The 23,458-nt window shown below is 46.4% G+C and overlaps 3 protein-coding genes across 7 annotated transcripts; 2 read left to right on the top strand and 1 right to left on the bottom strand.

Annotated features, from left to right (window-relative positions):
- On the bottom strand, positions 1 to 6,664 carry pcmt (protein-L-isoaspartate (D-aspartate) O-methyltransferase). 3 transcript variants are annotated; one of them, XM_076037833.1, is made up of 8 exons: positions 6,348 to 6,664; positions 3,703 to 3,807; positions 3,587 to 3,618; positions 2,658 to 2,762; positions 2,362 to 2,482; positions 1,679 to 1,764; positions 1,262 to 1,489; positions 1 to 337 (listed from the first exon to the last, which is right to left on the bottom strand). In XM_076037833.1, the coding sequence occupies exons 1-7, from the start codon at positions 6,526 to 6,528 to the stop codon at positions 1,310 to 1,312; spliced, it is 810 nt and encodes a 269-aa protein (XP_075893948.1). In that variant the 5' UTR covers positions 6,529 to 6,664; the 3' UTR covers positions 1 to 337; positions 1,262 to 1,309. The 3 variants fall into 3 exon arrangements, with proteins under 3 accessions (XP_075893948.1, XP_075893947.1, XP_075893949.1); XM_076037832.1 differs by having other exon boundaries at positions 1,320 to 1,489; XM_076037834.1 differs by having other exon boundaries at positions 1,364 to 1,489.
- Positions 6,665 to 6,766: 102 nt separating this feature from the next.
- Positions 6,767 to 10,382, top strand: nup43 (nucleoporin 43). Its single transcript, XM_076037831.1, has 8 exons — positions 6,767 to 7,033; positions 7,302 to 7,424; positions 7,935 to 8,015; positions 8,282 to 8,444; positions 8,547 to 8,682; positions 8,789 to 8,940; positions 9,084 to 9,197; positions 10,090 to 10,382. Exons 1-8 carry the CDS (start codon positions 6,914 to 6,916, stop codon positions 10,317 to 10,319), a joined length of 1,119 nt encoding a protein of 372 aa, XP_075893946.1. The 5' UTR covers positions 6,767 to 6,913; the 3' UTR covers positions 10,320 to 10,382.
- A 658-nt stretch (positions 10,383 to 11,040) lies between these two features.
- On the top strand, positions 11,041 to 21,699 carry lats1 (large tumor suppressor kinase 1). 3 transcript variants are annotated; one of them, XM_076037827.1, is made up of 8 exons: positions 11,041 to 11,225; positions 11,842 to 12,295; positions 12,751 to 12,865; positions 13,584 to 14,992; positions 15,760 to 16,342; positions 17,141 to 17,323; positions 17,873 to 17,979; positions 19,726 to 21,699. In XM_076037827.1, exons 2-8 carry the CDS (start codon positions 11,948 to 11,950, stop codon positions 20,236 to 20,238), a joined length of 3,258 nt encoding a protein of 1,085 aa, XP_075893942.1. In that variant the 5' UTR covers positions 11,041 to 11,225; positions 11,842 to 11,947; the 3' UTR covers positions 20,239 to 21,699. The 3 variants fall into 3 exon arrangements, with proteins under 3 accessions (XP_075893942.1, XP_075893943.1, XP_075893941.1); XM_076037828.1 differs by having other exon boundaries at positions 11,839 to 12,295; positions 12,754 to 12,865; XM_076037826.1 differs by having other exon boundaries at positions 11,839 to 12,295.
- Positions 21,700 to 23,458: the final 1,759 nt, after the last annotated feature.

Below are 23,458 nucleotides of genomic sequence, written 5' to 3'. Positions count from 1 at the left end.
AAAAATGGCTGATTGAAATCCAACGTGATGAGACCACAAAAAAAAAAAATATCCAGCAGTTTCAAAAGAATCAACACAACCAAAAAGGAAGCGGGTCTGAAATGAAAACAAAAAGCTCTCTCCCACAGTTCTGTGCTGAGCTTCGAGCAGTCTTTCTTCTCCAGCCCTCCCAGGCCGGCTGCTAGTCCGTCATTAGACAAACAAAAAAAAAAAAAAAAGTGTTTTGTTATGCTTTGAACAGAATACCGCGGGCAGCCTCATCCCTGTCCCAAGTTTTCTTCAGGTTCAGACTTTTATGTGGGTTGTTGTGGTGCGTCTTTCTTTTCAAAGTTCATCCCTGCAGGAGACAGACGTTCAGTGTTAGATGTGGCAGACCAAACCGGCAGTCCATCAGTAAGGACGCATTCATACCAAATCTGGGGCTGCAGAAGAAAGTAATGTGCATGCAGTGAGAGGGGTCTTTCTTGTTTGATATAATAAGCCCCCCTGAGTTTATGTTAAAGGGTTTGGAGCAGGTTGAGACGCCAATGCATGTGTTGGCAAATAACATGGGTGCTAATATTTTTCGTGTTCATGTAAACACTACAGTTACTCCTGTTACTTTATGTTGCATTTTTTTTTTTTTTTTTTTTTTTTTTTTGCAGAAGCACCAAGAGAAGAGTTTTATATTAACAAGTTTATGCATTCAATAGTCATTTTTTTTCCTGGTAGGGGTTATTATTTTTTGTGCATGTGCTTTTATTTTGAAAATGTAGACGGAGGGGCTTGTGCCAAAATGTGAGCTACTACAGTACACTGTCACTCATGTTACTTTATGTTGCCTTTGTTTGCAGAAGCACCAGATTTGGTTTGAACACGACACGAGTCATGCAGACGCAAGTTCAAGTTAGAACGTCATGCAGAAATTCAAGCAGTTACCGTTTTTTTTCTGTGTCTAAAAAAAAACAAACACAGGAATGAAGAAGTTTGATTCAACACCCGGCGAGCATGAAACTGACAAAAGTAGTCTTGTTCTTTGAATAGAATACCGCTGCCAATTTCAGTTAGAGTATCAAAACTACAGGTATGGCTATCAATGTCAATAGTCGAGCAGGCTACATTAAAACCAGTTAAAAACCTATGTGAGTTTTTAAAATATGGACGAAACGTGCAGCTTTTCGGGGTGTGGTATGGAAGAAGCAAAAAAATAACAAGCGGCCCAAAAAAAAAAAAGGGACGGCCTCTTGGCATCCGTTGCCTGCTCCAGGCCACACCATTTCACCTTTGCCACTGTGAGAAGGAGAGAGGGGGGAGAAGGGGAGGAAGGAAGTCACTTCCACCTTGACCACTGCTTCTCTTTGTCTGTTAAAGGCACATAAATCACCCCCATCAAGGGCTTCATTTTGGTGCTGCCGTCTTCCATCTTGTCGTACTGCTCGAGCATCTGGTTGCCGCCGGCTGGGCCGACGGGCAGGATCAGCCGGCCGCCAGGCTTCAACTGGTCCAAGAGCTAGAACACAGGTAACATATTTTAATGAATTTATTCATTCATTTATTTATTCATTTATTTATTTAATGCGTGGCATTCTCTCAGACTCCATCCATTTGTTTCTAGTCTGGCCCCTGTGTCAAATTTTAGAGCCTATTGTGGCTCAAAAAGTTTGGCCACCCCTGACTTAGAGTAAAGGGAGAGGCTCACAGCTCCAGGGACTGTCGGTGCGGCTGCGCCCACATGGATGGCATCGTACGGTGCCTCTTCAGGGCAGCCCAGCCGGCCATCTCCAACTGAAAAAAAATGTAAAGGTTAAATGGGTTATTTGGTGATTTTGAGGAAAAACCGGCAACATCAAATGGTTAAATTTTTAGATTGCAGCGTCTTTAACTCTTCCCCCCCCCCCCTCCGAAGCCTGCCAGTGAACTACGGTGGCCTGCACACCCAAATCTGGATACGTCGTCCACCTTCTTCTTCACTGGTTTATTTGAGGACGTGAACGTTCACCCTAATTACAAAACACGCTGTCAGGCGGGCTGGATTGTCCACACCAGGCTTCCTTAGAAATATAGCAGTGCAAGATGGCAGCTAACTGGGAGCAAGACCTTTGCTAAATGTATATACCTATATATACTTGAGAACCCTTCAAAGAGTAGGAAAACCTAATGACTTTAATTGTACTGCAATTACACACTTTAATTAAGGTATTTATGGGCAGTCTATTAAATTTTCACCAATAGAAAAATCATAAATCAAGCCTAATATTACACACTGGACCTTTAAGTATCTACTTGGAAAAGAAAACTATGCTTTTCTTTCATACTATCATGTATTATAATTATTTTCATTTTCATCACGTTTCATTAACTTTCACATGACTGATGCCCCACCTGTTAGTGTGATCCTGCCTGATGTTATCAAACTGGGATCGTCCTTCTTCACATTGCTTATTGAATCGTCCACCAGCTCCTTGATGTGATCGATTCCTATAACTTTCCCTTTAGGACCTACCTGTGGAGCCACACAGGGACGAGACAAGAGTTTAATTCATTTGCGTGTGGTTGTGTGTGTTTTTTTTTAAACAATTTTACATGACATCTGCTGGGTGACGAGCCAAGGAGCAAATAAGAATCACCCTCCCTCAAAAAGAGAAAGTGTATGTGTTTACCCGTCATGTGTGGCTCACCATTCGTGCAAAGCAAGCAGAGAGGATTCCACTGCCGGAGCCAACGTCCAGAGCTTTGGCTCCCTCATAAAGCTGGTCATGCAGAAGCTCCAGGGCGTAAGCATGCTGGGAAAAGAAGGCACCCAACGAAACCACCGTGTTACTATCCCTTTAGCCGCAGGTCCGCCCTGGCCCCTGACTGTCGCACAATCCATCCAACCCATCTCACATTCTTGGTCTGCTAGCATCAGCAAAATGTTTCATTCTAATCAGTTCGGATGTTTTGAGTTGAGCTTATGAAATCTGCCAGAAGTCAGAAGTTGCCAGGACTTGGGTTTTTAAAAAAAAAAACAAAACAAAAAAAATGCACTAAATGCGTACAAATTATTTTAATTACTTAAATCCGTAAAAAGGGTCCGTACTGCAATAATATAGAAACACTACTATAGATATAAATGCATCAATATTATTTTATCTTGAGATCATTTTGGTTTGTCCTCACTGCTTTTTGGGGGTCCTGTGATTTCTATGACATTCAGTCATGGACAGAATCACTTCAATTGACATATAAAAACATAATATATCGTTAAACATGGATTATCATAGTATTGCCCATTATTTGCTTTAAAAAAAAATCTCTTTTTTTAGGAGAAAAGGGACAGTTTTGTCCACCACCCTCCTTCCTAGTTACATACTAAATACCCCGACACCAAGAAGGAGGAAACATTGCAAATTCAGAAAACATAATATTGAATGGAAATTTGTAGATATGTGCAAAAACCTCTTACAGTATAAAGCGTACCAGTAAAAAAAAAAAAAAACTGTGTTGGGAAAAATTATTAAGAAACTAAATAAAAAAAAAAAATAAAAAAAAAGTATTTTAAAAAAAATTGGTTAAAAAAAAAAAAAAAGCTAACTTTGACACGTGTACAGAATGCAAAATCTCCTACCATGTGTGGAGCGCTGATGGTCGCTTGATAGCCTTGAGGTGAGGAGAGAGGCACACATTAGTTTGGTTAATGGCTCCAGAAACTGCGGTGATGCATGAGCGGCTCTGGGATCATACCTATTGACTGGGGCGAGTCCATGTATGGATTACACCTGGAGAAGTGAGATCGGTCTGTGGCCAGCATGACTTCGTAGACCTTCTCCGACTTAATAATGCCATTTTCTGCAGAGTGGAGAGAGAGAGAGAAAAAAAAAAAAGACTTTGTGTCGTTGCGATAATGCATGACGACCGGTGAGAGACACATTGCGTAACTGTACAGTGCATAGAAGACAAAAGTCATGCACACGGATGCACAGAACAAAGGGAGTTTTAAAATCCAGGCACGGACAGTAAACACAGTCAATGTGCAATACACTGACTTGTAACAGGAGCTCGTGCCAACCATTTGCTTCACATTCCCAAATAACGTTGCGCCTAATTTGGTAGAAACAGAAATGCCCGCCCCGTTATCGTGACTTGAAGCTGATTTTATCTGCTGGCAGGATTTTATCACCCGCCACCGCTACGGTAGAACAGCTTATTAGGCAAAAGCAGCACGAGTCTCACTGTCCCGCGTAGAAATACAGGTCACATAAAATAAAGATTGCTGGAATTGTTTTGTTCTTGCAGCATGGCAACAGACACGCAAGCAGCGTCTGACCTCACTGAGCAGGACCATGACAGAGTAAAGCGTTGACGGCCCAAAGGGCTGCCATAAAAAGGTGCGCGCGGAAAAAAGTAATACAACAAGACGAGAGAGAGCCAAAAGGCAGAGATTTCTGGAAGGCAAAAGGTGTTTCAGAATAGCCGACGCCTGCTTGGCTGTGAAACGCTTGGAGAAAACGGCTCAAAGATTCCTTGCGTTGCTTTATCAGACGTGACAGAACGCATGCTAAGTGACGTGAAGCAGCACACCAGAGGCTAAACACAGTGCACAGTGTCAAATGTTACAGGTGGGAGGTGCAGGCTAACTAATCCCAACATGCACTTTATCTATATATATATATATTATATATATGGTCTTTGTTTACTTCCGCTTTGCACTGTGTTGTATGTTTGTTAGTTGATATATATGTGAAAAGAACTGAAATGCACACATGCATTGCCAAAACAAATTCCTACGTGTTTACACAATGGCAAATAAAGAAATCTGAATCTGAATCTGAATCTGAATCTGAATCTGGGAGACGACGCTGAATAATCCTTCAGAATAGGTGAAGAAGAAGGAAGGAAGAGCCAGGGTGAGTGAAAGCCGATGCTGCTCTCCATCGCCCTCGGAGCAACGTGCCATTCCAGGGATACACATTACAAATGAAGCACACTCGCTGCCACAGATTGACTCATTGCAAGAGCAATGACCAAGAAAAATAGAGGATGTGAAGCTGCCAAATGTATAATGACGCACGATGTACACATATTTACTCAGTGTGTGCGAGGTCGCCAGTCAACCTTCACAATAAGAAAGTGCGTGAGCAGCTTTGGCCTTGGCAGGCACTGCTTGAAAGTGTCAACAAAATAAAATAGGGGGGGACAGGGGGGGGCGGGGACACTACACATAAATAAATTAGCATGCATCCTGAGTCAGACCTGCCTAAATTGAGCTAATTCAAGGTTGTGTTTAGCTGCATTCTGCTGAGTAATGGCACCACTGCTCCAAAATAGTTCAACAATAATGGCCCAATGGAAAAAATAAATAAATAAAAATAATTATGACAATGCTCCCGGGTTTGTGAGTTGTATTGTCGCGTTAAATGTCGAAACGCAATGCATTTCGATAGATAGACCGGTTCTAGCTACATTCTGCTCCCAACATTACATTAGCAAAAGGCTACATAGGGACTACATTTTCAAACCGCATTGCTCTTGACAACATGCTGAACTGGCCGATTCATTTATACGCTGAACCGCACAGAGTATAAATAGCCTCGCTGGACACTTTATATCAAGAGCCTCGACGTGCGCGCTCACACGTCACAGGTATGTTCCCAAGGGAGGGTCATATTAAGTAATTGTTTTAAACCCCACTAGCGAGAAGCCACTAGCGCCCTGCAGTGGGTATGAGCGCAACCATGTGGCACCGATCACGAAAAGAAGCACCTAGAAGCCCCTGCCTGGCACGGAGTGAACACCAAGTCTGCGCTCTTTTTTTCCCCCCCACGTCCCCTAACAAAACAAACCGCCTTTATACCGCCGTCGCTCTCAATCACCCGCGAACAAAGGCGCTAACCGGATAGTGGGTGGGGGTCGGGGGTTGGGATTTTCAGCTGTCGGTGTCACACACGTTCGGGACGAGTGAATGGACCTGGCTGGAGCCATCAAGGAGAGTGGGCAGGGCACTTTAGCTTATCGTTTACCGCCGTCGCTAGCTACAGCGCCCTGGATGACGCACATAAGGCTAGCGGTCTGGTCCAAAGAAAGGCAAATGTGACCCCCCCCCCCCCTAACTGCACGGATAAAAGCAAAGTCGAATATTTTGTGGCCGTCATGCATCGCATCGACGTTTGCGTGCACGCGTTCCACGGCGCCAACGCGATTGGGGGGGGAAAGGGGTGGAGAGAGGTAACGCTGGGTCAACAGCGGAGCCCCATGTATAGCTTAGCAACCGGCTAACGCGGAGATAACGTTCCGCTATCGAACTACGTTATTTTGCGGACGGCGCGCCCGCACTGGTCGCACGAGCACATCGTCCACGAGGAAATAAATAAACGAACAGTCTGACTTACTGCGGAGGTTGTTCACAAGCTCTGCGTGGCTGGCTCCTCCAGATTTCCAGGCCATTATTAAGCAGACTTTGCGGAGTAAGTAGACAGCAGCTGTTAGTGCCGCGCCTGCGCCAACTGTTTTGCCGATGAAACTGACAACCTCCAAAGCAGACGGTGAGGCGGCGGATACGTCACCGGGCATCCAAAAGGATTTGCAGCGCTTTCAGGCACCCGACACCCACACAAGGGCACCGTCCTTGCATAAAATAATGAACCTTTTAAGGCTGCAAGCATCAACCCGGGGTCACTGCAGCGCTATTAAAATAAACCTAGTCAGTGCAGAAGCAGAAGCAGATATTCCTGCAATTTATATGTTGGCCGCTGTGTGGTGCTCTCCTTTGATGTCCGACGACAGCCAAGCGGGTCGTGTCGCACGGCTAGCTAGTTTGGCTTGTACGAGCTTCCGTAGTCGCCTACGAAAGACAGAGGCGCGTAATGCATGTGTGACTGCTAGCTAAAAAAAAACAATCAACATAATAAACCATCCCTCTTGTTTCATGCGCGTGGCTTGAGACTATTCTTCCGTCATGGAGAGTATAAACGCCAAGTACGTGTCCCAGAAAATCAACAAAACCAGATGGAGGCCAGTGTCGCAGTCTACTTTGCAGCAACCGGACATCTTTGTGACGGGATCGTGGGATAACGAGGTGAGCCAAGTGTCGACGAAACTTATCTGTACCAAAGGCAAGTTACTTTGTCAAATAGCAATGTGTGTGTGTTGATTATTTGGAATGTTATTTTACCAGGCGACTCCTAATGATAGTGAATGTGTCTCTATGTCCGTCGTTATCTTGTGCTAAATGTGAGTTTGTTCGCATCGTGTTGTTCTTGCCTTGCCTGTCTCCTCTTAAACGTGCTAGTTCAAGGCAGACTGAGCTCGGACATGAGTAACTGCAAGTGTTGTCTGTATTGTAGGAAAACAGGATTTCCGTTTGGTCTATTGTGAATCAAGACACCTCTGCCATTGAGGACGGATTCGAGGGAGACCCGCAGCTTCTATGTGATCAAAAACACGATGGAGACGTGCTGGACCTTCAAGTAAGATTCTCGTATGAACTTATGAGCTAAAGCAATATGAACGTATTGTTATGCCATAATATTTATTTTTTTATTTTTTTATTTTTTTTAATCATTATTGTGCCGTGTGTTTACACAATTGCATATCTCAACTTTCAACTTTGCAAATGTTATTGGATGACAGGTTTAGTCCACATTAACGTGGTGTAATGTTATGTTTCCAACCAGGGAAAAGCTTAAATGTCAACGGGGTACAAATAGAAGTAAAATAGTCGCTTGTTTTAAGCATTCTTAAACTAGCAAATTGACCCAAGTCAGAGTCCACAACAGCGCTGCGTGATGTGAGGAAAACATCCAAAAAGTTTGTGAAATGTTGAGACAGGGATAATATTAAAAACACTAACATGCTTGCTATTAGAACACAAAAACGCGCTGTCAAGCAAGAGTTGCTAAGGTTTTTCTAAGTTATTACTTGTTACAGTACTTTTGTTGTTGTTGTTGTTGTTGTGTAATTTGTTTGTTTCCCTGCAGTTTTTAGACCAAGAGAGAATTGTCACCGCATCGTCAACTGGCGCTGTGACCATTTATCGGCACCACCAAAGCAACAATCAGGTACACACACGGGTTCAGTTGGAGTTATACATGCATATGTTACTAAGCCTTTTGACATCACATGTAGTTAGAAGGACATGAGGCATAATTAACGTACTTGTAACTATTTCCACTCTCACCAAAATATGTGGATGTCACGTTGCAACTATTAAGTGCTATGGGCTTAAATACTGTGTGCGTTATTTTACCTGTGTAAACAATTGATCGTACTTGCCGCGCTCGTCGAATTATGCCCGTTTCTAACATCGTGCCCACTCGGAACGCAGACGATATCGGTTTCCAAGCACTGGGCTCGGGCGCATCACTTCCCATGCGACAACGCCCCCTGCACCGGCCTGGTGTGCAGCAGCCCTGAGATCGTCACAGTCGGCCAGGACGGCAGGATCGTGGTCTTCAGGGCCGACCAGGAAGGAGTGTCTCGGGTCATAGGTCAGTTGGACGAAGACTGGTTTGCGTTCACGTTGGAACGCTGGCACGACCAGGGTGTGGCGCATGGCAACATGACTTGATTGTGTTGCTGATATCGTGCAGAGAATGCAGACAGCAGCACTATCCATGCCGTGACTTACCTGCGCACAACAGAGGTTTTGACCGTGAACTCGATCGGACAGCTGAAGCTGTGGGACTTCAGACAACCGAGCGACTCGCCGTCCCAGATTTTCTCTTTGTAAGATCTCCCTACTTTATTTGAATTATGATTTTCAGAATATTGACTTTAATGGAAAGAAAATTCTAACAGTAGGTTGTGTTTCATTTTATTTATTTATTTTTAGATTTGGGGATCGTGTCCCTCTGCACTGTGTGGACAGACACCCCAACCAGCAGCACATTGTGGCCACAGGAGGGCAGGATGGCATGCTGTGTGTCTGGGACGTAAGACAAGGCAAAACACCCTTCTCACTCATGGAGGCTCACTCTGCAGAAAGTAAGATACCCCGGTTGAACTTTTAAGTACATTTCTTTTCTTTTTTTAAAATCTCTCTTTTAACGATTTGCTGATTTATGATGATTTACAATGATTTACGCTTTATTACGCTTCACTGAGACTTTTCTTTGTTTCATGCACAGTGTGGGAAGTCCACTTCCACCCAACAAATCCAGATCACCTGTTCACGTGCTCCGAGGACGGTTCGCTGCTGCACTGGGAGACTTCACATTCAGACATAAACTCCTTTTTACAAGGCAAGACCACTTTGTGTCTTATCACCTAAAGCATGTGATAAAATGAAAAAATGCTTGAACCTTGGAGCAGAGTTGGTCAAATCCTTGAGTCAGTTAAAGTAGTTGCATAGAGAGTGTAATTCCAAGGAGCTCTATGGGATATTCAGCTTATTGGACAACCTGGAAAAACATGTTTTGCCTCGTGCGAAACTGCAGACAGCTGCAACAGAAAGCGACTTCACGCAACCTCTCTGTGCTTTCCTGCTTCTGGTTTACGGGCCGGGCCACCTGCAGAGACATTTGAATCAATGAGAACCTCCTGTACCTCCCTGCCTTCACAACGATAATATGGAAATGTCATGAAGGACATCCGTTCCGATCCATCCGACAGTTGCGATGGTGCTAGCGGTCAAATTATTTTGCATATTGCTTCCTTTAAACGGGGACTAATATTTGCAAAACATTTCAAGTATTTAAGAAGTTTAAAAGATTGACAGTTTATCACAGACTTGTTGCCCTGTTAAGAAGGGCTTTTGATAAAAATGCAACTCTGGATGCCTCAGACACTTTCCACAACTTTCCTCCTGTCTTCATGTGTTGGTTTGTCACCAACATTGCATGTTATTTTTGACTGTCAAAGGGAAACATCATTAACGCTGAGTCAGCAAGCATGGCGAAGGTTAGAAAGAGGGAAGAGACAGCATGTCAGGGTTGGGGTTTGAATCCCCGGCCGCCCAGTGTCCGTCTGTATGGAGTCACATGTTCTCTGTTTTACATGGGTTTCCCTCGGCCATCAAAAGACACTTAAGTTCAGGTTGGCACAGGGTGGTGGTGACCTCAGTCACATGACATAATGCTTGACATAATGTGTGACAAAATCCGATAAAATGTAATGCAGTTGTTTGCTTTTCAGGGAGCAGAAACAACAGCATGATGTCACACAGCGCCATGGCCCCAGCTGGAGGGAACCAGTCTCTCATCAGTGCCTGGCTCAGCGGAGACTCCAGCAAGGGCCGCCTGGAGACCACTCACATGCTGCCCAGCCAGACGCTGTCCGTCAATAGTTTGGATGTGCTCGGCCAGTATCTTGTGTGCGGGACTGACGGAGAGGCTATTTTTGTCAACAGACAGGTCCCAGTGTAAAAAAAAAAAAAAAAAAAAGACTGTATCTGTACACACGAAATGAATAAAGACTTGTTGAATAACTGTTTTTCTTTTTTGATAATGCCAGTGGCCAAAATACTCTGTCCAAAGTTGCGCTTTTGAAACTTTGGCTGAACTTGGTTCTGATGTAATGTAATGTATGTAATGTATGCATGCAATACATTACAATGCAATGCAATGCATGTAATTCATCTTGTTTGGAATAAATAAATGGTCTAATTCAGAAATATCTGATCATTTGCTTTCATCGCTGGCTCATTTTTTTCCCCCTCAGAAAGTTTGCTGTAACACAGCCTTGGAAATCATGACTTGATGTCACAAAGGGCACTCGGGTACCTTGCCCAGTTTATTGACTAAACCCCCAGCCAGGTGTTGTTCTTTCCACTAAGGCTCCCTGTTTCAACAAAAACATTTGGGAGGGTGGTGACAGAGGGTCAAATATGATGTTCAATAAAGACCTGTGCAGAGCTTTCTGGACCAATATACACATTATTTACAATCTCACTATAGCCTAAAAAATACATCAGCCGTCTTTTGAAGAGTATTAGTAACGTCATCCTCAAATGTTAGGTTATTGTGCATTTGTAGTTAAACATTTTCAATGCTATGCATGCTTTTGTATGGGTTAAATATGTGCTTTTTGATTTCCCCCGAAAAAAAATATTGTTGTTTTATTGTGAAACGGAAGTGTGTACGCTTGTCTTCCGTGTCTTACTTGTTGCTAGCTATTGTACTTGTCATTCAGACATCCCAGGAATTCAACACGACTACAAAAACCCGAGTTCGGCGCGGCAAGTCAAGTCTCTGTTGCCTGCCTGTCTTGAAAATATCGTTTCTCGCCAACAGAAGAAAAAGTGTGGAAGAACGCGGTGACCACAACGACTAGTAAGTTGTCAAACACGGCTAACAGCTAACCAACTCCAGTTATGTCTCGAGCTAACCGCTAATGGGCAACCTGTTGTTGAACTCATAGCTTAGCAGCAAATGGATGCCTTTATCACAGGCCGCTGAAGTTCTGCTGCGTTGTTTGATAGAAGCCAGAGTAATTCTATTTAGCTGTCGTTTATAACGCCCGACGTGCAATTCATTACAGATATGTCAATTATTTTAACTGACCCTCATTCTCCCCAACAGGCAGAATGTAAATTAGCGTCAACACAGCGTTCTATTAGCTTCAAATGCTAACGACGCTAGCATTCAGAGGTTTCTTGCTTTGTTGATAAAATAAATATACATTTCTTCAGATTATTTTAATGTTTCCCCCCTTTACATTTTGAAAATGTGTTTGTGTTATTACCTTTATTACCTATAACGTTCAATGCTACTCTACATGAAGAAAGATATTTGTCTGCTGAATGGACAAGCAGTTCTCTTCATGTTGATATTTGATGTTACTCATAGTTGTCAACGTCTGCTGAAGATTGACTGCAGTCTCAGTGTTTACCTGACCTGTTTAGCAACACTGCTTATCTCCAGTTGTGCTATCTATTTCTGTTAGCAGTATGCGGACCTGAGAAATATCTGAGATTCCGGCTCTCCATTGGTGCAACCCTGGATTGATTGGCATCCTCTTCATCCCCCTCGTTGTGACCCATACATGCTTTTACATGAAGAGAGGCGAGAAACCCGACGGACACAGGCAGATGAGACCCAAAACGTTTCCCACCAGCAACAGCGGCGGCAACAGCCAACAAATGCTGCAGGAAATACGCAATAGCCTCCGCAACCTGTCCAAGCCGTCTGATCCCCCGAAACTGGACTTCAGCTGCGCTGGGAAAATGCACCCTGAGGACCTGAGGCCGCAGGGGCGCAGCAGCAACCCCAAGCACCCCTACCACAAGGCCTTGCAGGAGATCCGCAAATCCCTGATGCCCTTCGCCAACGAGCCGTGCGCGTCAGGCCCCGAGACGAACAAGCACATGTCCGCGGAACCCCCGTTTGTGGGCTTTGAGGAGGTGAGATTAGTCGAGTGTCGGGCTCCTCTGATAAAGAATGCGGAAGATTGCCATTCTCTTCATAGCTGTATTATAAGGGAATAATCACTTGTGACACTTTGTTTATCGAGAGCCACTTGAGAAATGTAAACTATGCAAAGTGGAATGACGAGCTCGCACAGAGCGACAATGCGAGCCGATGCCGTTTGCGCCGAGCCCCGTTTGTGATCGACGCAGGTATTGAGTGGCGTGAAATGAAGTAATCTGCTGTGATTGATCTCACCAAACCTGTTGTGGTTCAAACGTTGTCAGAATGGTATGGTTTTCGGAGCCAAACTTACAACTATCCACTCACAAATGTCTTTGGGCTTTGTGAAATGAGCTGAAACCATATTAAACTATATATGTACATTATGTGTGTTCCTATGTATTATTGAGCTAGTTCATTGTGCAAATCTTTTCACCCCCCTTTCAAGCAGAGCAACATGCGCTGTCCGGGCTCTGACTACATGAGTAAGCTGAGCTACCAGGAGTCGCTGAGGGAACAGATGGCCGCCAGCAACCCGAACAGCGCAGGTCTGAAAACCTCAGGTATGGAATGTGTGAGGCGTAAACGCTGGTTTGTCCCTTCCCGCCGTTCAGCGTGGTTAATCGGCCTCGCTAGCATGTGTAGGACATCAGGCATGTGGATAAAAAAAACCAGAAACAACTCAACACTGTCGTGTGTTTTCAGAGGCAATACGTTATTATATTACTGTGTTTTCTTTTTGTTTTTTACCCCTGAGAATTTTTTGACTATTTCAAAACATGAAACATTTCATTATATCCATCCATCCATCCATCCATCCATCCATCCACCCTCTGTACCCGCTGCCTCCAGCATGGTTACGGTGCTCTGCTCGAGTCTCTCCCAGCGAAGGCAGGGTGACACCCTGGACAAGTGGCCACGTAGAAAGACAACAACCATTCGCTCACACACACACACACACACACACACACACACACCTATGGTCAACTTAGAGTTTCCAATTCATCTCACATGCACGTTTTTGGAGTGTGGGAGGAACACGGAGGGAACCCACGCAGACACAGGGAGGACATGCACACAGAGAGGCCCCGTGCCCGGAATCGAACCCACAACCTTTTTGCTGTGAGGCAACAGCACTGATCTCTGCACCACCGTGTCGCCCTAATCAGTTCATATTTGTTGTATTATATAATATAATAACGTATTGCCTCTGAAAATGAGTTTATTTTCCTTCTTCAGTTTGATTTCAGCTTCACTTTTTTTCTGCTTTGCGCCTTCCAGCAGCTTCCCACATGTCGCAGGCTGTGCTGCGGAGGCCCAGCTGGAAAGGCTCCAAGGAGTCTCTGGCCCCTCGACACGGCCCTCTACTGATGGACGGCATGATGTACCGCTCAGACAGCCCCGGCCCGCCACCGCAGGGCCACCCGGCTGGCAGCGGCGGCGGCGGCCAACGGGTCAACCCCCCGCTACCCCCCCAGGTGCGCAGCGTCACGCCCCCACCCAGCAGGGGGGGTGCCGCCCCGCCGCAGCCGCCGCCGCCGTGGGACAGCAACCCGTCGTCCAGCACCAAGCGCTACTCGGGCAACCTGGACTACCTGGTGCCCCGCATCTCGCCCGTCCCCCAGGGGGCGGCGCCGGGCCAGCGCGGCATCAGCCCCGGGCCCCACCAGCCCATCATCATGCAGAACTCCAAGTTCACCTTCCCCCCCATCAGCTGGTCCCAGGGCGGCCCCCCGCAGGGTGACTACCTGCCGGGGGCCGGCCGGCAGCCGCCGCCTCCCTACCCGGTCAGCCGCCACAGCCCCACCGACCAGCAGCAGGCACCGGCCACCGCCTCCTCCCCCTCCTACGTCAACGGCGGCGCCCCTCACCCGTCCATGATGGCGTCCAACAGGAACAGCCACAACCTGGACGTGTACAACCTGGGCCCCCCGCAGTCGTGGTCCCAGGCTGCGGCTGTTGCTGCGGCTCAGCCGCCGCAGCAACAGCCACAGCCGCCTGACGACCCATCGGCGCTGTGGCAGCACCACCCGCCCGCCCGCTCCAACTCCTTCAGCAGCCACCCGCTGGGCGGGCGGGCGGCCGGCTCACAGCCCTCCCCCACCACCGTCACGGCCGTCACGCAGGCGCCCGTCCTGCAGCCCGTCAAGAGCACACGCGTGCAGAAGCCAGAGCTGCACACGGCCGTCGCACCCGCGCACCCCCCCTGGATGCAGCCGCCGCCGCCGCAGCAGCAGAACCCCCCGCAGCCGCCGCCCGCTCCCCCCTACCAGGAGCCGCCCCCTCCCTCCACCTCCTGCTCCTCCTCTGCCCCTCCGCTCCCAGAGGCCCCCAGCTACCAGGGCCCCCCGCCACCCTACCCCAAACACCTGCTGCAGCAGCCCTGCTGCCCACCCACCTACGAGCCCACGGCCGGCCGGGAGGAGGCAGGCGCCGAGGAGGAGGAGGGCGGACGAGAGGTGGCGGCGGCGGAGAAGGAGAAGGAGAAGGAGAGGAAGCAGATCACGACGTCGCCCGTCCCCGTCCGCCGGAGCAAGAGGGACGAGGAGCGGCGGGGCGAGTCGGCCCGGGTCGCCGCCTACTCGCCCCAGGCCTTCAAGTTCTTCATGGAGCAGCACGTGGAGAACGTCCTCAAGAACCACCAGCAGAGGATCCTGAGGAGGAAGCAGCTGGAGTGTGAGATGCAAAGGGTGAGGAGGAGGACGATGCAGAAAACTCTCCTCTGTTATTCTCTCCTGTTTCACTACTTCCTGCTTCTTTAAAGAACTCTCTCTCATTTACTCGTCTGAACTCGTCCTCGCTGCGCCTCGCTGTCAGTCTGTTCATCGTTTCTTCACTTCTTCTTTCCCTCCTTTCCTCTTTTGGCTGTCATGGCAGCTGATCTGAAAAGGTAAAAGCTTTCGCAGTCTGCATGTCCGATTTTGAACATTGTCCTTGCAGCATGTTTGTGGTAACAGTGCATGACCACCACCTGGGCATCTCTGTGTCTTGGTTCAAAGGTCCAGTGTGTAAGATTTGAAGATTTGTAGAAAATTGGTGTGCTTTTGCACTCACCCTCCTGCTCGTGAGCTTGCCAGTCAGCTACAGTGGCATGCGCACACAAACCTGGGTACCTTCCGTGTTCACACCAACTTCCTTAGAAATATGCTCTATTTATATTATTATTATTATTATTATTATTTTTTTTTTTAAATCAAGGTCCTTTTTATTTTGGTTTTATCATTCACAGTTCACAACTTAACACAGGTGGGGCGAAACAGAAACAGAACTGTAGATCTCTTCCAAGCTTTTCATCATAAATCCGGCCAAACTTTACAGACTGGACCTGGAGAAAGCTCAGCCCTCAAAGATATTTGCACCGTCCTTGCAGTCACTCGTCCGTTCGCTCGAACCGCGACCGTGTATTTCCGTCTTTCTCGAGGCCCTTTAAAGAACGCGTTGTCTCCCGCCGCCGCAGGTCAAGCTGTCGTCGGAGGCCCAGGAGCAGATGCGCATGATGCTCTGCCAGAAGGAGTCCAACTACATCCGGCTCAAGCGGGCCAAGATGGACAAGTGCATGTTCAAGCGCATCAAGACGCTGGGCGTGGGCGCCTTCGGCGAGGTGTGCCTGGCGCGCAAGGAGGACACGGGGGCGCTGTACGCCATGAAGACGCTGCGCAAGAAGGACGTGCTGCTGCGCAACCAGGTGGCGCACGTCAAGGCCGAGCGCGACATCCTGGCCGAGGCGGACAACGAGTGGGTGGTGCGCCTCTACTACTCCTTCCAGGACAAGGACAACCTGTACTTCGTCATGGAGTACATCCCCGGCGGCGACATGATGAGCCTGCTCATCCGCCTGGAGGTCTTCCGCGAGGAGCTGGCGCGCTTCTACATCGCCGAGCTCACCAGCGCCGTGGAGAGCGTCCACCGGATGGGCTTCATCCACCGCGACATCAAGCCCGACAACATCCTGATCGACCGCGACGGCCACATCAAGCTGACCGACTTCGGCCTGTGCACGGGCTTCCGCTGGACGCACGACTCCAAGTATTACCAGAGCGGTGCGTCGGAAACACTCGGAACACGCTGCCTTTCATTAGCCTGAGCTCACTTTGATGAAATTGTCACGAATGCCGCGTGATCGTCGCGAGTGCAGGGAAGTATAGGTGCTGAACACGTATGGGAACATTTTGTGACAAACATTTGCAATGTCTAATTAAAAGTGAAGAGACAACATTCTGTGTGAACACACTAACAGTAGGCTGTTCACGAGAGCCTAAAAGATCAACCATGAGGCTTTGTTTACTCTGTTGTGGCTGTGATTATAATAGCAAGCTTTGCTCTAGCAATGTTTACATCTCTTTTTTTTTCTTTTCTTTTTTAGCAATTTTAAAGCAATTAACTTCTGTGATGACGGCCGCGTATTGCACACTTGACAGTCAGTCTCTAAAATCACGTTCAATCAGACATTCGAGGCAACAACTGTCAAAGCCATCCCATAATGTGTTCGGGCCATCCTTTGCTGATTTTGCCGCACTCGTAATGTTCTTGGAGCGTTCCAGTAGATTATTCCACCAACGCCGGTTATCATAGAGTTCAACGCAGAAATGAGGACAGAAAAAAAAATTGAATTTGGAGAAAAAAAATTGAAATTGAAAATTTCAATGGAATTTAGAAAAATGTTTTCCCAATTTTCTATGAAGCTGAAGGAATCCAAATGACCGTTGATTTATTATTACTACTATTGGAAAAGCTGTTTTAAATAACTAAAATCTTCTGTTAATTTTCCCCCTAACGAACATAAACCTCAAAGTTCTTGAATAGTTACTTTTATTGTTTTATCTCTCTTCCCCACCCAGGTGACCACGTGAGGCAGGACAGCATGGACTTCAGCAAGGACTGGGAGGACCCGACCAACTGCCGCTGCTCCGACCGCCTCAAGCCCCTCGAGAGGCGCAAGGCCCGGCAGCACCAGCGCTGCCTGGCGCACTCGCTGGTGGGGACGCCCAACTACATTGCACCAGAGGTCCTCCTCCGAACAGGTACCCCCCACCCCCCCACCCCCCGCACTGTGATTATCCAGCATTTCACTTTTATTTACTGATCACATGAAGGATTGTTTGGGCCATTGCCTCCATTGCCTCCATTGCCTAGACCAGGCCTGTGTGTGTGTTTCAAAAGGTTTGGCTGCATCAGAGGAGCACAAACAGCTGGAAATGGAAATGATCTTGTTGTTTCTTGTTCATAAGACGCAGTGAGAAAACGAAATTCTTGAACTCGGTCATCATGCTGAAACTTCCAGTTCTGAGCCGTACGGACACAGTGGTGGACGTGCAGCATGTGGGTAAATGTTGGTGACTGCACTGTAATAAAGTGCACCTGGAGACTTGGGACACAATACAGTGCATCGCAAATGCACAAGGTGTCCAAAAACTTCCTACCACCACCGCTCGCTGCACGTTGCGTACATGTGCAGTTTATTGCGAATCTCGTCCTCTTCACGTTTACTCTTTTAACACCCGAGCAACAGAGGGCAAAAATTTAATTCCTAAAATGTTTTTGTCCCTGCGACCCCCCCCCCCCCTCCCCAGGCTACACCCAGCTCTGCGACTGGTGGAGCGTCGGCGTGATCCTGTACGAGATGGTGGTGGGACAGCCTCCCTTCTTGGCGACGACGCCCCTGGAGACGCAGCGGAAGGTACTGCAGAGCGACGGCCCCGCCGTTTGCACCGTCGCCGAATCGCTGAAATCGCCCAATCAAAACGCAATCTTAAGTTTAACTCGGGGATGCCGTGGAATTTGACGGAACGAACGAGACGCCAAAACCAAAGAGAACTGGGAAATAAAACGAAGAGAAGAGAAAACGCACAAAAACCAATTCGGCCGTCAAATGACGAATGAAGCAAAAGCCGAACATTCGGGGCCTTTGACACGTTGCCGTGATCTCATGATATCGAGAACCCGTGTAAGAAACAAGGAAAAGCACCTGGTACCACCAATACTGGCGCTGCATTTAATTCATCTGGTTCAAGATTGTTAAGGATTTTGTGGTCGTGTGCGTTGAGGCCGACACGCCATTGGAAAAAATGACACAACTGCACCCGTTTTCATATGGATATTATATGGTTATTTAGAAGTGTTTTTTTTGTTTTGTTTTGTTTTTTAAGTAGTTCCTATATTTTATTATTTATTTATTATATTATTATTTGTGCAAATTCTTATTAATTTACATTTAGAGCCCACTGTTTGGTCATAAAGTAGCAGTAAAAGGTTTAAAAAAAAAAAAAAAAAAGATTCATAAAAGCTAAAAACAGTAAATGAAATTTCCCAAAAATTTAAATGGAAAAGAACTAGGGATGCACCGATACCACTTTTTTACAGAACGAGTACTTGCATTTCAGTACTCCCCAACACTGATACTGAGTACTTAATAAGGCCATTACACAATATAGAATTACTATGATTTTCTTTTTTCTTTTCCACATTCCTCAGCGTGTTTTTCTGAACATGTGTAACTGTCACAAGTTTCACTGCAGTACAAACACAAATTTAACAAAATTGTCATGTACATACATATAGAACTGGTGTCGGCGTGGTGGTACTGGCACATATTTTACGAGTGGAGTGATACCAATATGATTCCCGATGCTGTTATCCATACGATACCTGATGCTAGTACTGTTACGATACCCGTTGCTGGTATCGGTACTGATACCAATAACCAATGCTGATACCGGTAACAATACTTGCTTAATGCTGGTACAAATTTGATACCCATCGGTGATACGGATACAACACCCGATTCTGGTACCCATACAATACCCGATCCGACGATGGTACTGTTACGATACCTGAGGCTTGTACTGATAATGATGCTTGATGCTGTTACTAATTTGATACCCGATATAATACCCAATGCTGACATTGGTACCCATACTGATACCTGATGATGGTCCTGAGACCAATGCTGGTACCGATATGATACCTGATGTTGGTATCAGTACTAATACCGATACCCGATGCTGGTACAGATACCGATACCTAATGCTGGTACCGGTGCAATACCCAATGCTGGTACCGATACCAATACCTGATGCTGGTACTGATACAATATTACTATACTATAACTAATACTATAATAAACAATATCATATTTATTAAACATAAATTGTCCTTTTTTTTTTAAAGGCGAGGCTAATGTTAAGATAAAGGCAATTGAAGCGTGGATGAATATGAAAAACCCTTTATGTAGCTACTCGTTGCTTCGTGCCACGCACAAGTCACGTGTGGCACTTCACATTCAGCCCTAGCACTGATACCCAATACTGGTACCGGTGCATGCCTAGAATAAACAGAACCTGTGAAAAAATAAAGTGGATTTTATAGGGCGCACAATTCATGTGATTTCTTCTCTCCCTCCCTCCTTCCCTGCTACTGAACCCAGGTGATCAACTGGAGGAGCACGCTGCGCATCCCCCCACAGGCCCGGCTGAGCGCCGACGTGTCGGACCTGATCGTGCAGCTGTGTCGCGGCCCCGACGACCGCCTGGGCGCCAACGGCGCAGACGAGATCAAGGCGCACGCCTTCTTCCGCGGCGCCGACTTCTCGGGCGACCCGCGGCAGCAGGCGGCGCCCTACGTGCCCACCATCGCCCACTCCACCGACACGTCCAACTTCGACCCGGTGCACCCGGACAAGCGCTGGAGCAGCGGCGGCGACGACGGCGACGACGACCCCAGTGACGGCCCCGGCGGCCCGAACGCGCGCCACCCCGAGCACGCCTTCTACGAGTTCACCTTTCGACGCTTCTTCGACGACAACGGCCACCCGTACAGCTGCCCCAAGCCCATCCAGGACCGGGAGGACCTGGAGGACCAGGAGGAGGAGGCCGGCGCCGCCCGCGACGGCCCCACGCAGGACGTGGCCTCCGCCAGTCGGGACCTGGTCTACGTTTAGCTCGGTCCGCTTAGCGGACGCTAGCCGTCAGTTTCTCCTCGTCAGCGGTTGGAAACACTGTCACGTTAACAAACTTTGATGTTTTATCGGAAATACTCAGTTTAAAGGAACGTTTGAGCGTGTGGGGGAACATCCGCTCACTTTTTTTCTTTTTCTTTTTCTTTTTTTTGGTCGCCGTCGTGTCGTAGAAAGCACAAAAAAATGACGAGTCTGGTCATTTTAGCATTGTAGCAATCCCCGCCATTAGCCGCCTGGTTGCTAACCAACCGTCGGGTGATGCATTTTCCGACATCGGGAAAGCAAAACATCAGTGTTTTGTTTTATTTTGAAAAAAACAAAAACGGTAATGCATACAAACGGTCGAGAAACAATGTTGTGTTATCCTATTGATTCACTGACATGTCGTCTCTCCAATATGTCGAACTGCTAACGTTGCGGTAGGGAGGTTGACGAAATGCGGATGAAATCGCAAACTTCTGCGAACTTCTTCTTAATTTATTGGAAAAAACACCAGCGCGTTTCCCGTTAGCGCGTCGTCGGAATTCCAGTTTTTATTTTTTAGTCCGATCCTAATTTATATTTTAATGTCTTGTCGCAATGGGGGAGGGGGGTTTATAGTGTTGTGACTGTAATTGCAGGGATAAATTGCTCTCATTATTATTCATTGCTGTGCCTTTTTCTTTCTTTTTCTTTTTTTAAAATTATTTCTCTTTTCACCAAATATTAAAAGAGGGTTAATAATCAGACTGGCATCAGAGTAGCACTAGGTGATTGAACTACACTAGGTTTTTTGTTTTTGTATTTCTAATTTATACCTGAACTGTATTTATAAATTAAGTTGTACACTTTTGCTGTAAAAAGAAAAAGAAAAAAAGTTTTTGTTTTTTTTTCTTCTGTCGGCTGAGTTTTTATTTTATTTTTTAAATTTCCTTTAGGGCAGGCCCTCGTCAGTGTCCACTGCTGCTTCCTTTTCCTCAGTATAATCTCCACTCACTCACTCACTCACTCGCTCGGCAACTCTCACAGTTTTCTTTTCGCACTCAACCAAAGCACTAAAACACACGTGGGCCGTTTCCTTTTTTCCCCCTCTTCACCACGACCCGTGTGTAGTGAATAACGCAACACACCACTATGTAATGTAACTGTGCTGCCTTTTCGCTGTCCAAACGACTCTGTACAGATTCAGAGGAAGGAAGAGAAGAGAATGTGATCATACACTACAATGATTTTTTATTTTATTTTATTTTATTTTTTGGTGACTCGCGGTACGTTTACTCTGTGTTTCATGTAGGAAAAAGATTTGTGAATGTAGTTACGGACCTGGTGGCCACTGACACTGCACTGTTTATTTTTCGTTTTCGTTTTTTGTTGTAAGAGAATTTTATTTTGTGTACATCGTTGCTCTTAGAGGTTGGGCACAGGGGAAGGGGTCATCAAATAAAGAATGTAAAGGCTTTTGTTTTTACTTGCACACTGACTGTCTGCCAGCGTGAGTGTTGACGAGAAAACGAATAGGCCAGCTGAGCCAAGAGCCTCCCAGCAGGAGAACACCAGGGGGAGCTGCTGCTGTGGCAGCTGCCTCCAACACGCACCTGTAATATGAAATGCTCAAATACTACAGGAAGGTCATTTCAGGTGAGTAAGAGCTGTTTAAAGTCATTTTGAATTTTTTTTCCCCCTCCAAAAAATCAACATATACTATGCATGTCAACTATTTTTCAATTTTCAGACATGTTGAGATTATGCCTCGTACAACTGTCTCATGCTGAACTATCATTGGAGAGAAATTTCAGTGAGTTTTGAGCTATTTTAATTTTAATTTAATTTTTTGATATTCATTTATTTCTTTATTTGCATGGTAATTTTTTCATATTTTTTTTGATATGTGGAGAGTTTGCCTTGCACCACTGTTACACTAAACTATTTTGCGCTGTTAAGTATTTTTTTTTAATATACATATTTATAAAAACAAAAAGAAAAACAATTGGTGTGCTTTTTGGAGGAGCTTTATTTTGATATGCTACATCAGAATAAACTGGCAACAAAGAATTTTCCAAAAATATGAATTGTTACAATACAGCGAAAAGCGATTCAATCTAGTTTCCCCGTTGTGCTCAGTGATTACCGTAATACCTGGTGTGCACGGAGCCATCAAAAAGCGCGTGCCTTCTGGCTCGACCGCTTCTTTTGTCGAACTGTTGGGTCGACTTGAACGCAAGTGTGCTGACTGGGTTTCCTGTGAATCCGGGGGCCGCCACTTCTGACACCGAGTTTGACGTGGATTTCTCTCCCTCGCGAACGTCGGGGGTGAGCGATGCCTGAGCCTCGGCTGATGTGGATGAGGTTTAATAAAGTCTTGCGATAGGAGCACAGCGTCAAGAGGTCGACGTCCCAGTGTTGGAAGAATACAAAATGTACACATCTTATATACCGTTGAATAAAAATGAGAATTGAAGGTCCAGTGTGTAATATTATTTAGCTTGATTTATCATTTTGATATAGGTAAAAGCTTAATATACTGCCCATGAATACATTAACAAAAGTGTATAGTCACAGCACAATAAGTAATTTGCTTTTCCTACTCTTAGAAGGGTTCTCATGAAAATATAAATGTAGTAAGTGTCTTGCTCCCAGTTAGCTGCCATCTTGCACCGCCATATTTGTAATGAAGCCTGCCTGACAGTACGTTCCGTGTTCAGGGTGAACGTTTGCGTCCTCAAATAAACCAATGAAAAAAGAAGGTGGACGAGGCCGGGTGCGCAGGCCTGGCAAGCTCAGGAGGGGGTGGGAGAGTGACAGACGCTGCAATCTGAAATCAAACCACTTGATGTCGCCGTTTCTTCTTCAAAATCTCAACAAAAAAAAAATTACTCACTGGACCTTTAACACCTGAGTTTGTAAAGTGGGCTTCTGAGGGTGATAGAAGACAAACACCAAGAGAACCGAGGGCCCGGACGTAGCCAGATGCTCACGGTACTCGTGCAGGTAACGCTGCAGCCATTACGACACAAGGGTTAACAGATGGTCTTCTTGTCTTGTTCTATAAGCAGCTATTTGTTGCCTTCCTGTCATCTTGAACCACCTGACCATCCTCCTCTGACCCGTCAGCACAGCATCTTCTTTCGTACAGAGAACTGCTGCTCGTCGTGTATTTCTAATCAGCCTTTAAAACAGGGGTGGGCAAACTTGTGTTTTGGTGACCAACCTCATAGGAGGGAAT

This window comes from Nelusetta ayraudi, unplaced genomic scaffold (assembly GCF_046127955.1).
Source record: "Nelusetta ayraudi isolate G7.1 ecotype Tasmania unplaced genomic scaffold, CSIRO-AGI_Nayr_v1 ptg000052l, whole genome shotgun sequence".
NCBI lineage: Eukaryota > Metazoa > Chordata > Actinopteri > Tetraodontiformes > Monacanthidae > Nelusetta > Nelusetta ayraudi.
Note: the sequence above shows the minus strand (reverse complement) of the source record. Positions and strands in the feature narration are given on the sequence as shown.

Bases quoted from the DNA above. Each gene is read 5' to 3' on its own strand.
- pcmt (XM_076037832.1), bottom strand. From the start codon at position 6,528: ATGCCCGGTGACGTATCCGCCGCCTCACCGTCTGCTTTGGAGGTTGTC. The intron at 3,808-6,347 runs GTAAGTCAGACT...TCCACTCTGCAG, and splicing joins GCTTGTGAACAACCTCCGCA to AAAATGGCATTATTAAGTCG. The intron at 1,490-1,678 runs GTGAGCCTCTCC...CCTGTGTTCTAG, and splicing joins CACCGACAGTCCCTGGAGCT to CTCTTGGACCAGTTGAAGCC.
- nup43 (XM_076037831.1), top strand. From the start codon at position 6,914: ATGGAGAGTATAAACGCCAAGTACGTGTCCCAGAAAATCAACAAAACC. The intron at 7,034-7,301 runs GTGAGCCAAGTG...TCTGTATTGTAG, and splicing joins CGGGATCGTGGGATAACGAG to GAAAACAGGATTTCCGTTTG. The intron at 8,941-9,083 runs GTAAGATACCCC...TTTCATGCACAG, and splicing joins GGAGGCTCACTCTGCAGAAA to TGTGGGAAGTCCACTTCCAC.
- lats1 (XM_076037827.1), top strand. From the start codon at position 11,948: ATGAAGAGAGGCGAGAAACCCGACGGACACAGGCAGATGAGACCCAAA. The intron at 17,324-17,872 runs GTACCCCCCACC...CCCCCTCCCCAG, and splicing joins AGAGGTCCTCCTCCGAACAG to GCTACACCCAGCTCTGCGAC. The intron at 17,980-19,725 runs GTACTGCAGAGC...TACTGAACCCAG, and splicing joins CCCTGGAGACGCAGCGGAAG to GTGATCAACTGGAGGAGCAC.